This window comes from Erpetoichthys calabaricus, chromosome 3 (genome assembly GCF_900747795.2).
Source record: "Erpetoichthys calabaricus chromosome 3, fErpCal1.3, whole genome shotgun sequence".
Classification (NCBI taxonomy): Eukaryota; Metazoa; Chordata; class Cladistia; order Polypteriformes; family Polypteridae; genus Erpetoichthys; species Erpetoichthys calabaricus.
This window is the reverse complement of record NC_041396.2, coordinates 195,300,171-195,319,814: the sequence shown is the minus strand read 5'-3', so window position 1 is coordinate 195,319,814 and position 19,644 is coordinate 195,300,171. Positions and strand designations below refer to the sequence as shown.

Below are 19,644 nucleotides of genomic sequence, written 5' to 3'. Positions count from 1 at the left end.
AGGGACAATTCACTAAAAACTTTGCATTGCTGCTGAAAAGGCTCCTCCCATAGGGTTTCTTCTAAAAAAAACTGCCCCCATTTCCTCCAGTCTGTGCACTTCGAGAGATCAGGGTTGCAGTGTTCCATTTCTACTTATGTATTAGACCACTACATAAAATAACTACAATGAAGCAGAAAAGTGAAATTAAACAAAAGACTAGGCACAGAGAATAAAGGAAGCTAAAATAGCTGTTATGAATTCAGGAGCTCAGTATAATTTTATTTTAGGGAAAGGTTTGCAACAGGTTATCTTTTTTTTTAAACACATGCAGTGTGCTCTCTGTACATGCAACACAAATTTACATTTATAATAGGGGTATTTTTAGTAGACTTTTTAGCTGTAGTCAGTGTATTGTAATCAGAATCTTGCTCTCTGTCAGACCAGGTTAGCAAGCTCAATAACAAGAATTTATTTCTTCTAGCCCACAATCTCAAAAGGAATCCCTCAATAGGCTTTAACAGGCCCTGTATTTGACAGCCCCCAAGCCTTGACTCCCTAAGAAGGCAAGAAAAAACACCCAAAAAATCCCTTATAGGGAAAAAATAGAAGAAAGGCAATTCAGAGACAGACAGACAGACAGACAGACAGACAGACAGACAGACAGACAGACAGACAGACAGACAGATAGATAGATAGATAGATAGATAGATAGATAGATAGATAGACAGTGTAAGATGGACACTGTATAGTGCCCGACCCGACATAGACTGGACACGGAAGGCACGTGTAAAACAAATAAAACTATTTATTTTCCTTCCCTTGTGGGCGCACATCTTCCCTGTGACCCACAGGCAATACACAGTCCCAAAACACAGCACAAAAGTAATGCAAAAGCACTTTCTCTTCCTCCTTGGCACCACCGCTCCTCCCAAGCAACCTTGTCCTCCTCCACCTGACTCTGGCTGCTGAGTGGTGGTCGCTGGCTCCTTTTATAGTTCACCCGGAAGTGCTCCAGTTTTTTGATCACCGAGTTCCGGCTGCACTTCCAGGTGTGATGTATACGCTACTCACATGGGCTCAGGAGTCCCAAACACAGCATCCCCTGGTGGTGCCTGCAGAACCCAAAAGGGCTGCACCCAACTCTAATTCCCAGGGAGCCCTATGGGAAACCAAGGCACTGCTCTTGGGGGGGGCGACCATCTAGCGTCCAGGGGGAGGTATTGCAGTGTCCAGGGCTGCTCCCCCGAATATAGTGTGCAGGGGCGTCCCGGCTGGGCATGGATGCCAGCTGGCCTGCCTAGATAGATAGATAGATAGATAGATAGATAGATAGATAGATAGATAGATAGATAGATAGATAGATAGATAGATAGATAGATAGATAGATAGATAGATAGATAGATAGATAGATAGATAGATAGATAGATAGATAGATAGATAGATATTTATTTGTCCCAAGGATGTAGAGAAAAGCCAAGCAAAATGACACCTTTTATTGGCTAACTAAAAAGATTACAATATGCAAGCTTTCGAGGCAACTCAGGCCTCTTCTTCGGGCAAGATTTGTCCCAAGGATGAAATTTACCTTCACTATTCTGCCACTTGGGCAAGGTTTAATGGATGAAAAAATGAAAAGGAAGTAGGAAAGGTTAAAACAAATCAAATAAGACAGAAGGATAAAGGTGTCAACTAAAAACTGTCAAACGATTTACAGCAAATCACACGTTTAGTCTTTTAGAATTTATCCACATACTTGCATGCAGAAGAACACATGCTATCCACTCACCCTTGCAATAGATTGTGGAATGGTAGCAACGTTGTGGGTGGCACCCACATAAACCAAAATGGCAATATAGAAGATCAACAGTAAAATTTGCAGCCAAAGCCAATGGTAGGTATCAGTCAACAACAAACACTCTTTATTTTAAGCTTTCTTTATAACTACATATAGCTTGTGTAGCTGACTAACAGATATTCAGATACCTCAAAATCATGCAGTATATAAAATTTGTTAATTTTGCAAGACAGTAAATTCAAAAGATTTTAACGTGCTAGCCAACCTCTGAATTCTATTATTATTATTAATTTCATCTTTATCTGAAAGGGCAGGTTGTGCTCTACAATAAAAGATGTCAATGACACATCTGCTCATGTTGCTTTTTCTTTCAAGCTTTCCTGTTGCTATGTTGTTAACAATCATATTGAAATGTCCTTACAGCCCTCCCTGCTCCTTGCCTCCATACATGATGCGCTCCCTGAAGACAGTACTAAATAATCATGCATTCCACAACATTGTACCGCAGTTTAATATAATGCAGTAACAGATTAAAACTGAAAAATAGCATATCACAATTATTGTTTTTTTACATTTTTGTTAGTAATTATTTTCAAAAGAAAGTGGAGTTAATTTGGTTTTATTCATATGAAAGATTTACCTGCAAATTGATTATGCATACGAATTTATTTTAAGTACATGTTGGGACGTGTACTGTATATGAACATAAGAAAAGTAAAATGAGATAGAGGGGATTTCTAGACGATTGGGAATAGCTTGTGGGAGTCCAAGAGAACACACTGATTTTTGGGAGACTCCTAATACTTTTGGGATGTCTAATTACCTAAAATTGATGCCATCGCAGATTTAAAGCTACCTGTGATTTTGCTGAAATAAAGGGCTTTCCTCTATTTTTTTCACTCTCGTTCAGCTTCTCTTGGCCATTTTCTCTTTTTCATCTGTCCTTTCAATCCATTAGCCTACACTTCTTCTGTATCTGGTAATGTTCTGTGATGTGTTCAAAAAAATTTTGGTACGCAGGCAAAACCAGTTGAAAGACAGGCTAGCCAAAAGGATTTCTTTGGTCCTCCCGATGGCCAGTCTGTGTCTACAGCAGATAAGTTGTATTTGATATTCACTGGCCTATTCAACTAGCTTGAAAGATACAGAATAATAACACAGTCTAACCTCAGTTCAAACATTATGCAATCATCCCACAATGCTGGAGGCAAACATCAAGCTGCTGCTAGCCTACAGTGGTGCCTTTTTGTTTCTTTACATTTGCATATATTTTCTGAAATAGTATATACTTTTTGTTCAAACATTTCTTTAACTAGCTATCAAGCATAGTTCAACACAATATTAATACCTGTTCACACAGCAAAATCTGTCTGTTTTAGCAAATAACAATATGTAGTTGTATAATATAAATTAAAATCCATATTTAATGAGGAAAACACATCTAAAGCTACAGTTATCAGACCAAGCTCTGGGTTAGAAACATACTAGCTTAGAGAGTTTGCTTCAATTGTGGATCCATGGGTGACACTACTCCTTTCTGTAGCATAATGCTGAAAGTGCTGACTTTGTTGCTGTATTTCTGTATAGGCTTGTGTCTTTATAGAATGTTTTTAAGTTAATGGTACAAATGGCCAGATAAGACACAAGTCATTAGAGATATGGGTAGCACCGTGTAGGTAATAAGTAAAGATTTTTCTGAAAATGCAAGCAACCAGCCAATAGTAATAAATAAAAATGCTTTTACAGACTGTGGTACCCGGATGGGGGTGGTACCCAGCCAGGACACCCTATAAGACCGGAGGAGGGCTTGTGCCTCCTCCAGACCTCGAGACGGCGAGGAAAGCTCGACCCTGTAGGGGACTGTGGTCACCGCCAGGGGGCACCCCAATACCAGTAGGACCCTGGACCTCAGCTCTTCCGCCACACCCGGAAGTGCTGGAGGGAAGAAATGAGGGGACACCCGGAGTGCTTCCGGGGATTCAGCCGGCACTTCCGCCACACTGGGGAGTGTCGGTGGGAGATTGCTGGGGACACACCTGGAGCACATCCGGGTGCTTATTTAAAGGGGCCGCCTCCCTTCAGAGGGGGACTTGAGTCGGGTGGAAGAAGGACAAGGTCTCTGGAGGAGAGAAGGAGGCGGTCAGAAGACAGAGAGAGAGAAGGCATTGTGATTGGCCTGGACTGTGGGGTATTGGGGGCTTGTGAGTAATAATTGTAATATGGAAACCCTGAATAAATGTGTGTGGGGTGATTATAACGTGTCTGCCTGTCTGTGTCCGGGTCATATTCCACAAGAGACAAAACAGTAATGAAACTTTTGAAAAAACTGTAATCAGAATCTTTCAGATAATTTTCAGGTATCTGTGACAATTTAAATTTCCACTAACCATGTTTTTCATCAGTGGATAAATGTATTTTATTTTAAAAGACAGGCAATAGATTCATGTGTTGTTTAAAATAAAGTGTTAACAATATTTTCTATAACAACAGATCATCAACTGGAAGAGCCGCCAAGAATCGCAATCAGTGAAGAAGGTATGCATTAAGAGGAAATTATTAATTTCTGATCTTACATTTCAGAATGGTTTACCATTGAAATGTTCAGACATAATGGTTAATATGTTTGAACATATCATATGAACTGTTGCATGGTGGGTAAGGCATTAGACCTTACACCGCACAGTTTGTAGTTCAGGCCCTCTCTGTGACTTACTGTGTTACCCTTAATACATCAGTTAACCTGTGTTGACACTATGAAAAGAAGGGAATAAATTGTTCTATACTTGTAAGGTGTCCTGGAATATGGCTCCCTATAGAAAGGTGTTATGTAAGATAAAATGTTTCCTTGCAGACTGTATTTTTTTAGTTACTAACAAATACTTTATTCATTAACATTGACGTTACCAGATACCACTGAAGTACTGTAAGCTTTTGAAAAATAAATGTGTCAACAGTCATTTATCACTGAAAAGCTAATTGTATTTTTTGAGAGCTTTATCTAATCTAAAATAATTGAGAGAGTTATTAGAAATAACCTTCTGGAATTTCAAGTTTCTTCCCACTTAAACTTCATTTGAAATGTCCTTATAGGCCACTACGTGTTTATAATCATTTTAAGATATTACTTAAGCACTGAAAAATGCTACATGGAATAAGGGAAGAAATGGAAATGGCATTGCATCAGCACTACTTGGTATTGTGTGCCCATAGAGCAAAATGCGCAGAAAGAAAGAAACAAAAACCAATGAAGTTTGTGAGTTTCTCAGTGGCAATAGACTTTTAGGTTCAGAAATTAAAGATTTACATACTTTATTGAGCACTCTTGAAACACTGGAAGTAGCTGGTCCTTAAAAGGACCTTTGGTGCCTTTGTAGTCAAACCCACTGTACGAGAACATGTTGTTTTTGTTTGTTTTGGACTGCTTTTCATCTAAATAGCTTGTTTTATTTGATTCATACAAGACTTATTTTTGTCCAGTTGCTAATTCAATGAGGCAGAAACATTGTTCAGCCTGTTCTGCCATTGTCTATTCTGCTAGGCAAATACCCAGGTAACGCTCCTTTCTTTTGTCTGTGCATCTGCCCACAACTAAGCCGACGACATCTGTCTCTTTCTTGCTTCTCATTTGTCTGCACATATATCTACTCTATATATATAAAATCCTGAGCCTAAAAGTGCAACGATTTTATGTGACATATTATGTTACACTTTAAATCGGCCTTATTTTAAAACCTACATATATGTTTGGTATCATTCTTTTCAGAATTTATTGAACTTTAATGTGATGTTGTTAGATTTTCAGATGCTTATTCTGTTTTTAAATTATAAACTAAAAAATATCAAGAACTCACCTCCCCCGAGACGAGACTTAACCAAGAATGCCAAGAGATTTAACCATACCTGGGACTGGAAATAAAAGACAAAGAGTAGGACAGCTGCTGTACAGGCTTTTAAATGTTTGAAGTGCTGCGCGAGATGCAGATCATGCGGCACAGCAGCAGCAGCAAGCCAGCAGCTGATCGAGCAAAGAGGAGGTAAAAAAAAAAACTATTTGTTTCCCATTGTATCACCGTTTAAGAGGGGGTTTCGGAGGATTGACCGCATCTCCTTGGGGTACTTCAGCCCCCCTCTTTACAACATGAACGGCATATATATATACAGTGTTTCTTTGTCAGATAGATAGATAGATAGATAGATAGATAGATAGATAGATAGATAGATAGATAGATAGATAGATAGATAGATAGATAGATAGATAGATAGATAGATAGATAGATAGATAGATAGATAGATAGATAGATAGATAGATAGATAGATAGTACATTACCCTTGAAACTAAAGACTCCTATAATTTATTTACTTTCTTCTTACAGAGAAGCTTCACTCTTCTGTAATTAATTGGTAATGAATTAGACTGCTAATGGATAACTTGCACAAATTTGTCTTCCTGGATGTCCTCGGTCAGTTAAGATGTTACTAGGATGTAGATTATTGCATTTTATTGGAAAAGTCTTCTTTGGAAATAAAGACTAAAAGATAAAATCAAGTATTGACTAGTACTAGCTTGAAAGTAGGAATGAAACCATTAAATAGTAAAATGTAAAGTAGAGGATGCTTAAAAACAAAACTGACGTGAATGTGTATTTTCTATGGAAAAATAACAAATTAAATAAAATATTAAAATATTTTTTCCATGTCAAATGGTGTGTTAAATGTTATAAGTGGATGGATACTAAGGTGGAACCCAAACTTAACGTTTGCACAGCTATGAGATCCCCAATCCACAAGAATCTCAATGACCTGCCAGGAACACCACTCCTGATGGTCTCCAGTTTAGACATTCTAAAATGGTGACAGTTAATGCCAATAAGTGACAAAGGTAAAATGATGTAGCTAAAGCATCAGCTTTACCCCTTTACTAAGATTTGCAACAGTTACCATCTGCCGGTCATATTAAATAGAGTACTCCTTCCTAGAATTTTTTTTAATGTTTCTCTCAATTTTCTATACAGTACCTATTTAAATTTAAAATTAAAAACTGATTTTCACAAGATTTTGCATGTGCTTTGCCATTGGTCCAACTGAAAATATAGGCTATATGTCGTATTGGGGAGTGGGGTTATAAAAGGTCAGTGGAACTCAAAAACCTAGCTCCAATGCAGGGACAGCAAATCCAGTCAGGCAGGAGGAACGCAGTGGGGATGAGAGGAGGACAACTTTAGCATGCACAAAATTTTGTATCAGCCAAAGTGCGATCTTATCAATGACCACAGATACCTCCAGCACTTTCTTCTCAACTAATCTGGACAGGAATTCCATTCTCACTGGGTTATAGCTTTTGTCTAAACGTCTGACTATTTCTGTCATTGTGGGTTATGTTGAGTTTCCAAAAGACAGGTTATAACCAGGCAACTTTAACTGGTTTATATGTAATATATTGAAATACTGATAAGATTGTCTTTACTTTGCATTCTGTGTGCTGGGGAAAGATGGGTGCTCCACACCATAAGAATGATATGCAGAAATAAAAAGATTATACAGTACATACTGTGCTGTAAAGAAAGGTTGCTTGAACACAGAAATGAGCAAGCATTGAAGAAGCACTTTTTCACCAATTATATCTGTTTAGGAAGACTTTACTTGTTGCTGAGTTCACAGAACTGTTACAGGTTATAAGAAAAGCAGAGAGACAGAAAAGCAAGACTAAAGGTTGAGTAAGACGCTCTTTCATCCTTGCATACAGTTTTAGTCAACAAATTCACTCATTGTGTACTATGTTAATGAACCTACCTAAAATTACCTGTAATGTTTTGTTGATGTAGAAAACCATACTTCAATGCGATCAAGTGATAAAAACATTTTTAAATTGATAATTAAGCATGCCCTCTTGATCCATACATGCATGTTTTTTCGCTTGCACCTGCTACTCTTGCAATATGCTTAAGCACTATATTGGAATGAATGGGTTGAGAAAATGAATACATTCATATACTAAAGAAGATATACTGCATCCTCTTTTTTCTTCTTCTACTAGATACAGCAAGCCTACAATTTTCAATTAAAGATCAACAGCAGTTCATATCATACTGTGCTGCTTGTGCTTGCCTGATGTTCTATATGCAATATACAGGCAAACCACATTGACAAAATAAATGGATAGAATCTTTACAGTTACTTCATCTGCAATGTTTAGCCAATTCAATATAGCTCTGAGAATTCTTAAATGTAAGGCTAGAGCAGGGATTTCATGAATCAAGCTTGCACTACAGAATGCTGCAAAAGTATTGAATAAGGTACTGAAGGGCTCATAAATTAGTCCTTTGATGGTAACAAGAAGAGTAATCTACCTGACCATGGCTTTGTTTCTTCTGTTTTCCAATACTATCCCTCATATCAAACATGTTTTCCACTTTGCATTCAACAGAGCTGCTCTTGCTGAAAAGAATGCATCCTCTGGATCTTGAAACTAGTCATTAAAAGCAACCTTTTCTTTCTCATCACTCAAAAATCAATGATTCTTCCTGAGCCAAAGGAAATAATATTCACTGAGTGTTTAGTTCTAGCTAAGCAAAGGGATGCTGAAGCCATATTCTCTGATGACAGCTTGTAGTGGGATTTTTGATGAGAGGAGAAAATACTAGTTGACGACCGTCCACGCCTCTTTTCTTTGTAGTATTGTGGCTTAGGCTTTTATCTATTCAACAAGTCTCACAATGAATTAACAAAACACAGCAATGCTCCCAGAGGAATGGATTGAGAGAAAAAAATGGTTCTAAGTGTAGAAAAAGAATGCCTTTTCACCTTCACAATATTGTTAGGCTTTCTCTGGATTATTCTGTTCTTTAGTATGGATGTCACTTGATACCCCATGTTTGCTTCAAAAATAATGCACACTAGGATAATTTTATTAACACTGTTATCAATCAATCAAATTTCCAGCTGCTAAATTAAACAACATCATACAGTATATGTGTGTACATGTTCATAGGTATATTTTACTAATGCATCTATTTTCTGAATATCTTGCTGTAATGCAGGGGAACTGGAGCCTATCCCAGCCTTGGATGGAATGCCAGTCATTGTTAAGACTGTATGTCTGAATCCTGAAGTATTAAAAAAAACACACTTTATTCTAATATAAACTATTTATATTAAAGAACTGTAAAAGTAAAGAAAAATATATTTTGTAAAAAAAAAAAAAAAAACATTGATCCCATTAAACATTTCAGACATGTGGTTTTAGTTCTTCTTTATAGTATGATGTGTGAATACAATTACAGACTATTTCCTCTTTGTGCACAAGCCCATCAAATATAGTTCATTGAAAATACCTACATGATAAAAAATTTATGACAAACCTGAATCTATCATTTATTCATTTAAAGTCCTTAGCTTTGATCCCCAGCATTTTTTTCATGTGTCATTTTCCCTTTCATCCTTAGCCAGCCAACTGTGAGTCTTCATGAGCACTGGCTATTACAGCAGGGTCACCAAATGAACTTGTGTACTATCATTAAGTCAATGAAACTACAAGGGACTGATCTAAAAAGAGTTTGTTGTAAATAGCATGCTTCTTTTATAAACTAGTCTCATCCATTTATTTAAAAAAAAAAACTCTGCAAGGAGAGTGTTGTAATTATATAGCTTGAAAATCGACATATTTGTTTTCTTGCTTTAATTTAGCATCCAGTTACTTCAGTAAGAAGGTTATCAGAGATTGGGCTAGTTCTTAAAATAGATGTTTGAATTGTGAAACATAAATATGAATTCTTAAGAAAAAAATCAAATCAAGTACACTACCCAGAATCACATTAATAATGTTAAAAGGGAAAAATTATGAGATCTTAAGAAATTTCAAAAAACATATAGCTTTGTTTTAGCGCTCTACTCATCTTATCATTAAACAGACAATGGTCAGTAATAGTATAGGTATATTTGATTAAGAGGATTTGACAGTTAACAACACTACATATTTGTAAAAATCTGATTAATCAAGAAAATATACCACTCAGCTCATAATTACATTCAAACTCTTGTTTCAAAGTTTAATTAATCAGCTCAAGTGTGAAATTAAAATCTTTGTTAATTTTTTGTTAAGTAAATCTTTTGACACTATCTGTAAATCATGCAGCATATTATTATATTCACGATATTCCATGAAGCAAATTATCACACAGATAGTTTTTGTCGATTAAAATACATTAATTTTGTCTTGTTGGTGAATGATGGGATGCATTTTCATTAGCTAAAAAAATATTTATAAGACTTTAGTTGCTGAAAACGGGCAATCAAATACAGTACTAACACAACACTAAAACATTTTGTGAGGGAAACATTTTTTTTTATTTTGGAAAATGCTGTAATTGCTTATGGAATAAATGCTGAGTTTCATGTATTGTAAATTTCACCCAGAGTTGTTGCCAATCTGGCATGAAAGGGGCTATCCATTGTCCGTTGTCTATACCATTGTCCATACTAAAGCACTTAACATTCAATCACTTTGGACCAATTTAGTTTCTAGTCTTCCAAACTATTTGGAATGTTGGTGGTAATAAGATAAAATGAAACTGAAGAAGACAATATTCAGCTACGCAGAAAGGTGTGTGCATAGTAAAAGTTTAATGCTCATTTATATAAAGAGCAGGTTTACTGATAGTGTTTCAGCTTTTTGTTAGCATATGATCATTTTGATAATGAAAGTTTCAATGCAAACCATCTCAATTGGTGCAGACAACTTTTAAATATTTATGGGAATTTGATTAGCTTTTTACAAACTTCAATGAATATCTGAAGAATATATAATATATATATATATATATATATATATATATATATATATATATATATATATATATATTCATTTATATTTACATATTGATTGATTGACTATTTGATAGTCTATTATTTGTCCTGTGAGTTTGTATCTTTGTTTTTATGTTTCTGCTGTTGTATGCATCACCCCTTGGGATTAATAAAGTTGATCTAATCTAATGTAATCTAATCTCATGACCAAAAAGGGATATGCCTGGCAAGACAACATTCAGACTTACCCAAGAAACTGTGTAAAAGTGGTAAGTAAAGTTAGAGGTGGGAATGTCAGAGAAAAATGAAAGAAAACAAATAACAGATCATTGATTAAAACAGTAACAATGATATCAGTGGGCTGGCTTGCTCAAATATTACCTCTTAAAATATTAACGTGGAAGATTAAACAACCAAAAAAGAACAAGTTTTTATATCTTCTCACAGTAAACATAGAAACATATAGTAATCCAGTGTAACAGTTATGGCTGCGAGATATTACAGCCTCTTCAAGTAGTAACCTGCTATTGACAGGTACAATCCTCAAATGGATTGACAGACCAGTACAAGAGAAATCAAACACAGTCACATTCACACAAGATCACCTTAGATGTGCCAGGAAGTTTAAAAATTAGACCTCTAGGAGTAGAAAACAAATGGTTAGGGTCAAGACGTTTAATCAAAAATCTCCTTTTTTACACTCTGCACTCCTATAAACTAACTATACAATAAGCACTACCCTATAAGAACTCCACTAACTAAAGTCTTACTTGTTATTTTGCATTCCAAAATATACAAACAATATATACAGCTAATAAGAAATACAGGTATACTGTATTCAAACAAAAGTGCTTTTCATCATCTTTATCAGCATTAGATGGAAATCAATATTCTGTTTTCCTTTGTAAAAATAGAACTAAATTATCCAGCATAATTATCTTGGCTGGTGCCTATCAAAGAAGTACAAAGAAAAGAAGAACTCTGCTTTCTAAAGTAGTGCCCTAAGTCATTAGCAGACACATTGGGTTCTTCAAGTGCTATATCTAATGGTACTGTGACAACAACAACTCAATGAACGAAAACAGATGCAATACACTAGTAAATGAGAGGGCCATTAAAACTGAGACCTTAAGAAATGTGTATTTGAACAACCAAGTGGAGAGACACTAATTATGGTGAATTCAACCCAAATAATTAAATTCACATAGCTTTCTCATACCATGTTGCTTTGTTTTGCTTTATTCAAATATATTGTTCATTAAATAGGTTCATCTGTTCCAATAAAAATGAGTATTAAATTTGATATTTTAAGAAAATGGAATCTACAATACTTACCAAAATGGTCGATACAATCAGGGACCGGTTCGACAGTGAGTCTGTGATGTTGGCTGTTTTTCCTTTTTGATTTTCGGTCATATTTAATCCACTCACTGGGTCCCAGGTTCCTATCTAAAAATAAAATAAGTATAAACAAATGTGACATGAAGAGAATTTCTTCCAGCCTCACTGATTAAATACATTTGGATTTCTAAATTGCTTTTTTATGCTAGACAAATAAATGTCAGCTTGCAAACTAGTGATGAGCCTTTATTCAGAAATAACATCTAAAAAATCCAAAATAATTATGTAAAGTATTTCAAACCCCAGTGGAATTACCATATTAATAATGTTTCTTGCTAGAGCTCGTATACTGGTAAGAATTCTAAGGCAACCTCAATGAAATTCCAAGAATTAAATAATTGATATTAAATAACATTGTTAACAAAATAGCAAAGTCAAGGTGATATTAGTCACAAGCTCCTAAAAGATGTGTGAGGAAACTCTTGGAAGTTTGAACAAAGACATTGATCAAGGATTATCATAATACATTCCACAGCTCCAAAAGCAAGTCTTTGTCAGGATCACGCTTCATGTATTTGTACAATTTGCTACATATTCTGTCAATGCTTGAAAACTGATAAAATCTGTCAAAAAATTATTTTTAAAATTTTGAGCTGATGAAAAATATCTCTTGCACAGTAGAATTTACAAAGTAGACAACATAATAATTTTACAATTATTATAAATCATTTTTTGGTTCCAGAATAAGATTTTGTACTGTAAATGCATCATGAACATTTTCTACTGGAAGGTCAATACGGATCATAATGATTATATTTTAGACAGTTAAATAACCATTGTAAGCATAACATTGTTTCCAGCACAAACTGCCTCAGTGTCATTCTAAACTAATTAACATTTTGTAATTATACTGCTCTTTCTTTATGCCTCTTTTCTATAATTGATTAGAGAAGAGTGGCCCCGATTTTGTTTTGCTTTATAAAAACTTACAAGTGAGTTTGTGGGCTTGGTGGTCTTGTAGTTAAAAAAAGAAAAGATATTTAACGTAGAAAAGAAGCTTGTAATTACAATGCAAATTAGTTTATGAATCTCATCAAGACAGACTGCACGCTCAGATAATTTGCAAGAATAAACTCTTTGCACAAAACGAAATACTTGGGCCGCCTTTAGGAATGCTTAAATCGTACTTCATAATTGCATGTCAACTCTTTAATTCAGCCTTCATATACCTAAAGGGTTCTTGCCAAGTTATTTATTAAACTGTAAATTATTCATAGGGGTAGAAATATGCACACCAGCTCTGTGGGGTCACTCTGTGTCATACAGCATCAATAGCTCAGGCTGCAGTGAGAAGACTTCCATCAGAGCACATGTGCTTTTACATAAACATTCCACTCTTCAAGTGAACACCACAGGCGTCTCAAGTACCTTTTCGAGGCCCTCCTCCTTTAGGCTGATCACGTCTAAATCAAAATCTGTCCTCAAGCCGTTGGTTTTGTTGAAAGTGATCCGGCCTGTTAAGCCTTCCCAGTGGGCCTAAGGTGAAGAAATAAATAGTTTTCATAAGTAAGGAGCAGAAACTGAGCAAATTAATTTCTGGCAAAATGGAAAAATTAATTATTCATTATGATTAAATTATTTACCTTCAAGCTATTGGCTGAACCTTCGCTTTTTTATATATATAATCTGCTTGGCTTGGCATTAGTGATGTTAAAGGGAATAAGTTAATTAAACTAGCTGTCTGAATCCTGCTTTTCCATTAACTTTTTCCTTTAAGGCCACTTGTTTTCGTTAGAATAAGCAATAAACAACATATTCATCTTATTATGCATACGACACACATAATAAAATTACTAACTTGATGCCTTGTTTCTGTCTTAATATCTAAATCTTGTAATTTAAATAAAGGTCTTGGTCTTTCACAGTCTTCACTCATAAATTGGCTTATGAGCTTACTTTCATGTAAATCAATAATATTGGCATGTATGTTTTGCTGCTTGTGTAATTTTAAAATATGCCTTGACGCACTTGTAGGAACACTTTCTTGTTAGTCATACTTGAAGGCGGCTTAACAAAGCTGCAGTACAAACCAAGCAGCTAAGGATTACAAACTGCTGCAGTCCATACAAAAAATTAAAGTAAGAACAATTAATGTGGGAAATCCACTAAAAATAAAAATCTATAAACCTGCAGACATAATTATTTATAGTTTGAATAGAAATTATTTACAGTATGTATGCCCAGAATAATGGAACATTAAAATGAAAGAAAACTGAAAAGAAGACAAAAACAAGGGTTTGTGATGTATGCTGGTAAAGATTACTCCAATATGCATATGGTTCTACCAAACAATTTTGTCCTATAATTAACAAGATCTGCAACCAGAATAAATGCTAATTTTCATTAAGAAAAGAGTAGCTGTACCTGCAAATGCTTTAAATACATGTGACCTATTCCTTCCCCATGTCTGAATTAGTGGGTTTTAACATTGCTTTGGCATCAGTTTGATAGTAAGTTGACAAGAATCTTTCTGTTCTGACAGAATCAAAAAGCGAATTGTTGTATTGCAGGGATAAATAAACATAAATCTCAGAGAGCGGTAGCTGGCCATTTAAATAAAACCCACCTAAAAACTAAAGTGATACATTGTTTAACTATTGCAATGTTAAATATATGGGGCAGATAGTTTATAGAAAATGTGCAGAATATGCAAAGAAATAAAAATAAAGTGTCATTCAGCTATTATCCACTGTGCATAATTTTCATTTCCATCTGAGGTTAATGTAATAGTCTGAAACACATTTAGTATTTTTTTAAATAAAAGTGCATCAGAAAGGCATGCAGCTCACCAAACAAGTAAACCCCAGATTTTCAATGGTGCTGATCACTCTGAGAACACAACAGGAAATGGAACTTTGTTCAGTCTATTGTGTTTGCACATCATGTGGGATAATTACAGCATGTTTAAAATAAAATGTGGTGATTTTTGAAAGGTTTCCTCTTTGTATCCTCTGCCAATTTGGCAACAATGAAAATGGAGACAAACCTTATTAGAATGACACAGAAAAAAAATACCAAGAATGGAACACTGCAAACCTTACAACTCTTCAAGTAACGCTGGCCAAAGACTGAAGCTATAAACATTTTCTCAGTGGAGGCAGCACAGTGGTTATCATAATAGGCAAATGCACTTTGATTGACTTGCAGTATATTCACAGACAATTTACTTTGCAGAGTTTGCATATTCTACTTGTAGCTCACCTTTGGGTAGTCAAGTTTTCTCCCACATCCCAAAGATGTGTATGTGAAAGAAATATTCCATGCAATTTATTATCTGTTACTTACACTGTGTTGTTTGTAGTGATAGCAAGAAAAAATGTTTTCTTAGGGAACAGAGATCACAATGTATATAATACAAAAGGCTTTAATGATTGTAGGCAAGGGACAAATACTGAACATTCTCAAGCAATCTTAAAACAACAATGAAAAATAAAATCTCAGGTTACTTGTGTGTCCATATGTCAGTCATCCCGTCATATGCTCACAGTGTCCAAAATGCATGCATTTGCTAAATATATTGCTAAATGAATGATCCCAGAAAATAAGAGTAGTGCTTGAATGTGAAAATCATTCATCAAGGTATTGAGCTAATGAACTAAAGAGGGGACTCTTGACCATTGAATGAGGTAGAGGATCTGATTTTCAATTCCAAAGCTTGATCTCATTCTTTTAGTCTCTACCCAGACCTTGAGACAGGTGAGGATGGAAATGTATACTGTCCCATACACCAACAAGAAACAGCCATGGACAGTGCACCAGTCCATCCCAGAGCCCACTTATGCACACACCCACACTTACACTGAACTAGCATAGGTGCTATTTTTTCTAACTTGTGTGTCTTTGTAGATGTTGAAGGAAAACATTGGAAGAGAACCTATGCAGATACTGACTCCAATCAAATTAATGACATTATAAATAATATAGTATATCTCCCCAACACTGCGGATCCTCTCAAGCCCCAGTACTCCGTTATAAACAAATTAAATTCTTTCACCAGGATAGATTAACCTGATTTACATAAAATAATTTCTCAACTGAGACCCTCCACCTGTGTCCTTGACCCAATACCAACAAGTTTTTTCAAAGAAGTATTGGGCATGCTAATTGATAGTATTCTTGACATTGTAAACTCGTCATTAGATACGGGGGTCTTCCCAGACTGTCTTAAGACTGCTGTAGTTAAACCCCTACTCAAGAAAAATAATCTTGACCCCTCTGTTTTTGAAAATTTTAGACCCATTTCTAACCTGCCTTTCTTAAGTAAAGTTTTAGAGAAGACAGTCATTATGCAGCTAAATGACCACCTCAATAAACATGCTATTCTTGATAAATTTCAGTCAGGTTTTAGAACAAATCACAGTACAGAAACTGCACTCGTTAAAGTAGTGAATGACTTGCGGGTAAATGCAGACAGAGGCCATTTATCTGTTCTCATCCTCTTAGATCTGAGTGCCGCATTTGACACCATTGATCAAAATATTCTTAGAAATCGCCTTAGTCAATGGGTGGGCCTCTCTGGCAGTGTCTTAAATTGGTTTGAATCCTACCTGGCAGGTAGAAAATTCTTTGTTAGTTGTGGTAATTACAACTCAAAGACACATGATATTCTATATGGTGTTCCACAAGACTCTATCCTGTTCTTTTTGATCTACATGCTTCCGTTAGGTCAGATTATCAAAGGGCATAACGTTAGTTACCACAGCTATGCTGACGACATGCAGCTGAATTTATCAATAGCGCCTGATGACCCTGACTCTGTTGTTTCACTAACACAATGTCTTACTTGTGTTTCTAAATGGATGAATAGTAATTTTCTCAAGCTAAATAAAGAGAAAACAGAAATTTTAGTGATTGGCAATAATGGATATAATGAGGTTATTAGAAACAAACTTGATGCATTAGGATTAAAAGTCAAGGCAGAGGTAGAGAATTTAGGGGTAACTGTTGACTGTAACCTGAATTTTAAATTGCATATTAATCAGATCACTAGGACAGCATTTTTTCACTTAAGAAACATAGCAAAAGTTAGACGTCTTATATCATAGAAAGATGCTGAGAAATTAGTTCACGCTTTTATTTTCAGTCGACTAGATTACTGTAACGCACTCCTCTAGGACTACCAAAAAAGACATAAATCATTTGCAGCTAGTGCAGAATGCAGTTGCTAGAATCCTAACTAGGAAAAGAAAATCCGAGCGCATTTCTCCAGTTTTGATGTGACTACACTGATTATCTGTATCATTCAGAATTGACTTTAAAATTCTGCTTATTGTTTACAAAGTCTTAAATAATCTCACTCCATCTTATATATCGGAATGTCTGACACCTTATATTCCAAATCGTAACCTTAGATCCTCAAATGAGTGTCTGCTTAGAATTCCAAGAGCTAAACTTAAAAGAAGTGGTGAGGCGGCCTTCTGCTGTTACGCACCTAAAATCTGGAATAGCCTGCCAATAGGAATTCACCAGAATAATACAGTGGAGCACTTTAAAAAACTGCTAAAAACACATTACTTTAATATAGCTTCCTCATAACTTCAATTTAATTTAATCCTGATGCTCTGTATATTCAATTAATTATCATAACTATTCATGGTGGCTCTAAAATCCATACTAACCCCTACTCTCTCTTCTGTTTCTTTTCCCGGTTTTCTGTGGTGGAGACCTGCGCCACCACCACCTAATCAAAGCACCATGATGTTCCTACATTGATGGATTAAAAGCCAGAATTCTACATGACCATCATCATCAAGTCCTTCCATGAGAACCCTAAATACAAAGAGGACTGTTCATTTATGTGAGGTAGAATGCCCAGAGGGGGCTGGGTGGTCTCATGGTCTGGAACCCCTGCAGATTTTATTTTTTTTCTCCAGCCATCTGGAGTTTTTTTGTTTTTTCTGTCCTCCCTGGCCATTGAACCTTACTCTTATTCTATGTTAATTAGTGTTGTCTTATTTTAATTCTTACTTTGTCTTTTTTTCTCTTTTCTTCATCATGTAAAGCACAGGTGTCGAACTCCGGTCCTTGAGGGCCGTAGTGGCTGCATGTTTTCATTCTAACCATCTTCTTCATTAGTGAGCCGTTTTTACTGCTAATTAACTTCTTTTGCTTTAGTTTTACTTAACTTGACTCAGACCCCTTAATTGTCTCTTTTTCCTTAATTAGTAGCCAAACAATAATGAGACATCAAACAAGCCGCCATATGACAGAAAAAACAGAAAAATCAACAGATTTGGAAATGTCTGCTGTGGGAGAATGAGAGCAGCAACAAGCCATTGAATTAAATAATGGGTTTAATTAACAGCAAGAATCTGCTTCTCATTAAGAGACTGGTTGGAGTGAAATTGGTTGGAGTTTGAAATCCCAGTTTAGCTGGTCATCTGTTGGCTCATTTCAAGTCACATTTCTATTTGGCTGCCATTTAATGAAGAAACAAATCAATTCAGATGACTGAATCCTTACAAGACAGTGCTATTGAAATGAAGGGAAAATGAGTTAATTAGCAGTGAAAACTGGTCACTGATTAGGAAAAGGGTTAGATTGTAAACCTGTAGCCACTGCGGCCCTCCAGGCCTGGAGTTCGACACCCCTGATGTAAAACACTTTGAGCTACATTACTTGTATGAAAATGTACTATATAAATAAATGTTGTTGTTATTGCACCTGCAGCATTCCAAAAAAAGTGCAGATGAGGCTAACTGGTGAATATAACCATAACAGAAAACATGAGCATATTTCACAAATGAGATGATAATTTTCAGTCCATCAAGCCGGCATTGTTGGCAAATAACTAAGTTGTCCCAATATCTGATTGTAAAACTTTTAAAAATTGTTACTGGTTCCACTTCATCATCATGATTTATGGTGTACTGTACTGTATATGTTTCAGTAAATATCAATTTTAGATGTTAACTTTTTATTTAAACCAAATCCTACTTTGCTGGGTGACTACAGAAGAGCAGTAGCTTATTCTAGTACTTCACACTGCGGGGCTAGATGTATAAATATTTTGCATTAACATTCAATATTTCTGCATTTATATTTAGGGTAGTGACAAACCAATTGTAATTGTAAAACATTGGGCACATAGAATTGATTGGAAAAGAAAATAATCCATAATTATTTTGAAGATGACACTGTCATACTGATCTGATTTGCTTTCAGTGCTGTGCTTCTAGCCTCAATACATCAGAGGATCAAAGACCCCCACATGTCAACAAGTACCAGACATCAGACCTTTAAAGTGTGAGGAATCAAGATTTAATATTATTAGCTCTGCGGGCATAGAAGCACAATGCACAGAAGCACACTGCTTTAATGTGAAAGAATCCTCTGCACTCAAGTGCTCCTAGTTCAAGTCTCAGCAGAGGACATCATTCAAGATGTGAATTCTAAGAGCTTTCGCTTATCCAGTGCAGTAACCAAACAATTCATTTCACCAGCAAAGGAAAGCACAGGGCAACACAACCTGCACTGTGAATCTAACCTTGAATGCAGCGACGTGCAGCTTAGTGCACCTCTGGAACATTATTTAGTTATACTACTGGCCATCAGATGCAGAAGGTTGACTTATTTTTGGAATTTTTTTATTAACCTTATACAGCCTATAGATATTACACATATAAACCTTTAATTTTGCGTTCTCACAGCTATGAAAACTAACT

The 19,644-nt window shown here is 35.6% G+C and overlaps 1 protein-coding gene across 2 annotated transcripts in view; it reads right to left on the bottom strand.

Annotated features, from left to right (window-relative positions):
* The window catches only part of grik2 (glutamate receptor, ionotropic, kainate 2), a 781,987-nt gene that overhangs the window by 340,134 nt on the left and 422,209 nt on the right, over nucleotides 1-19,644 (bottom strand). For both annotated transcript variants that reach the window (XM_028797642.2, XM_051924105.1), the window contains 2 exons: nucleotides 13,349-13,456; nucleotides 11,915-12,028 (listed from right to left, as the gene is read on the bottom strand). In XM_028797642.2, coding sequence (XP_028653475.1) covers nucleotides 11,915-12,028; nucleotides 13,349-13,456 — 222 coding nt within the window. The remainder of the gene's footprint in view (nucleotides 1-11,914; nucleotides 12,029-13,348; nucleotides 13,457-19,644) is intronic.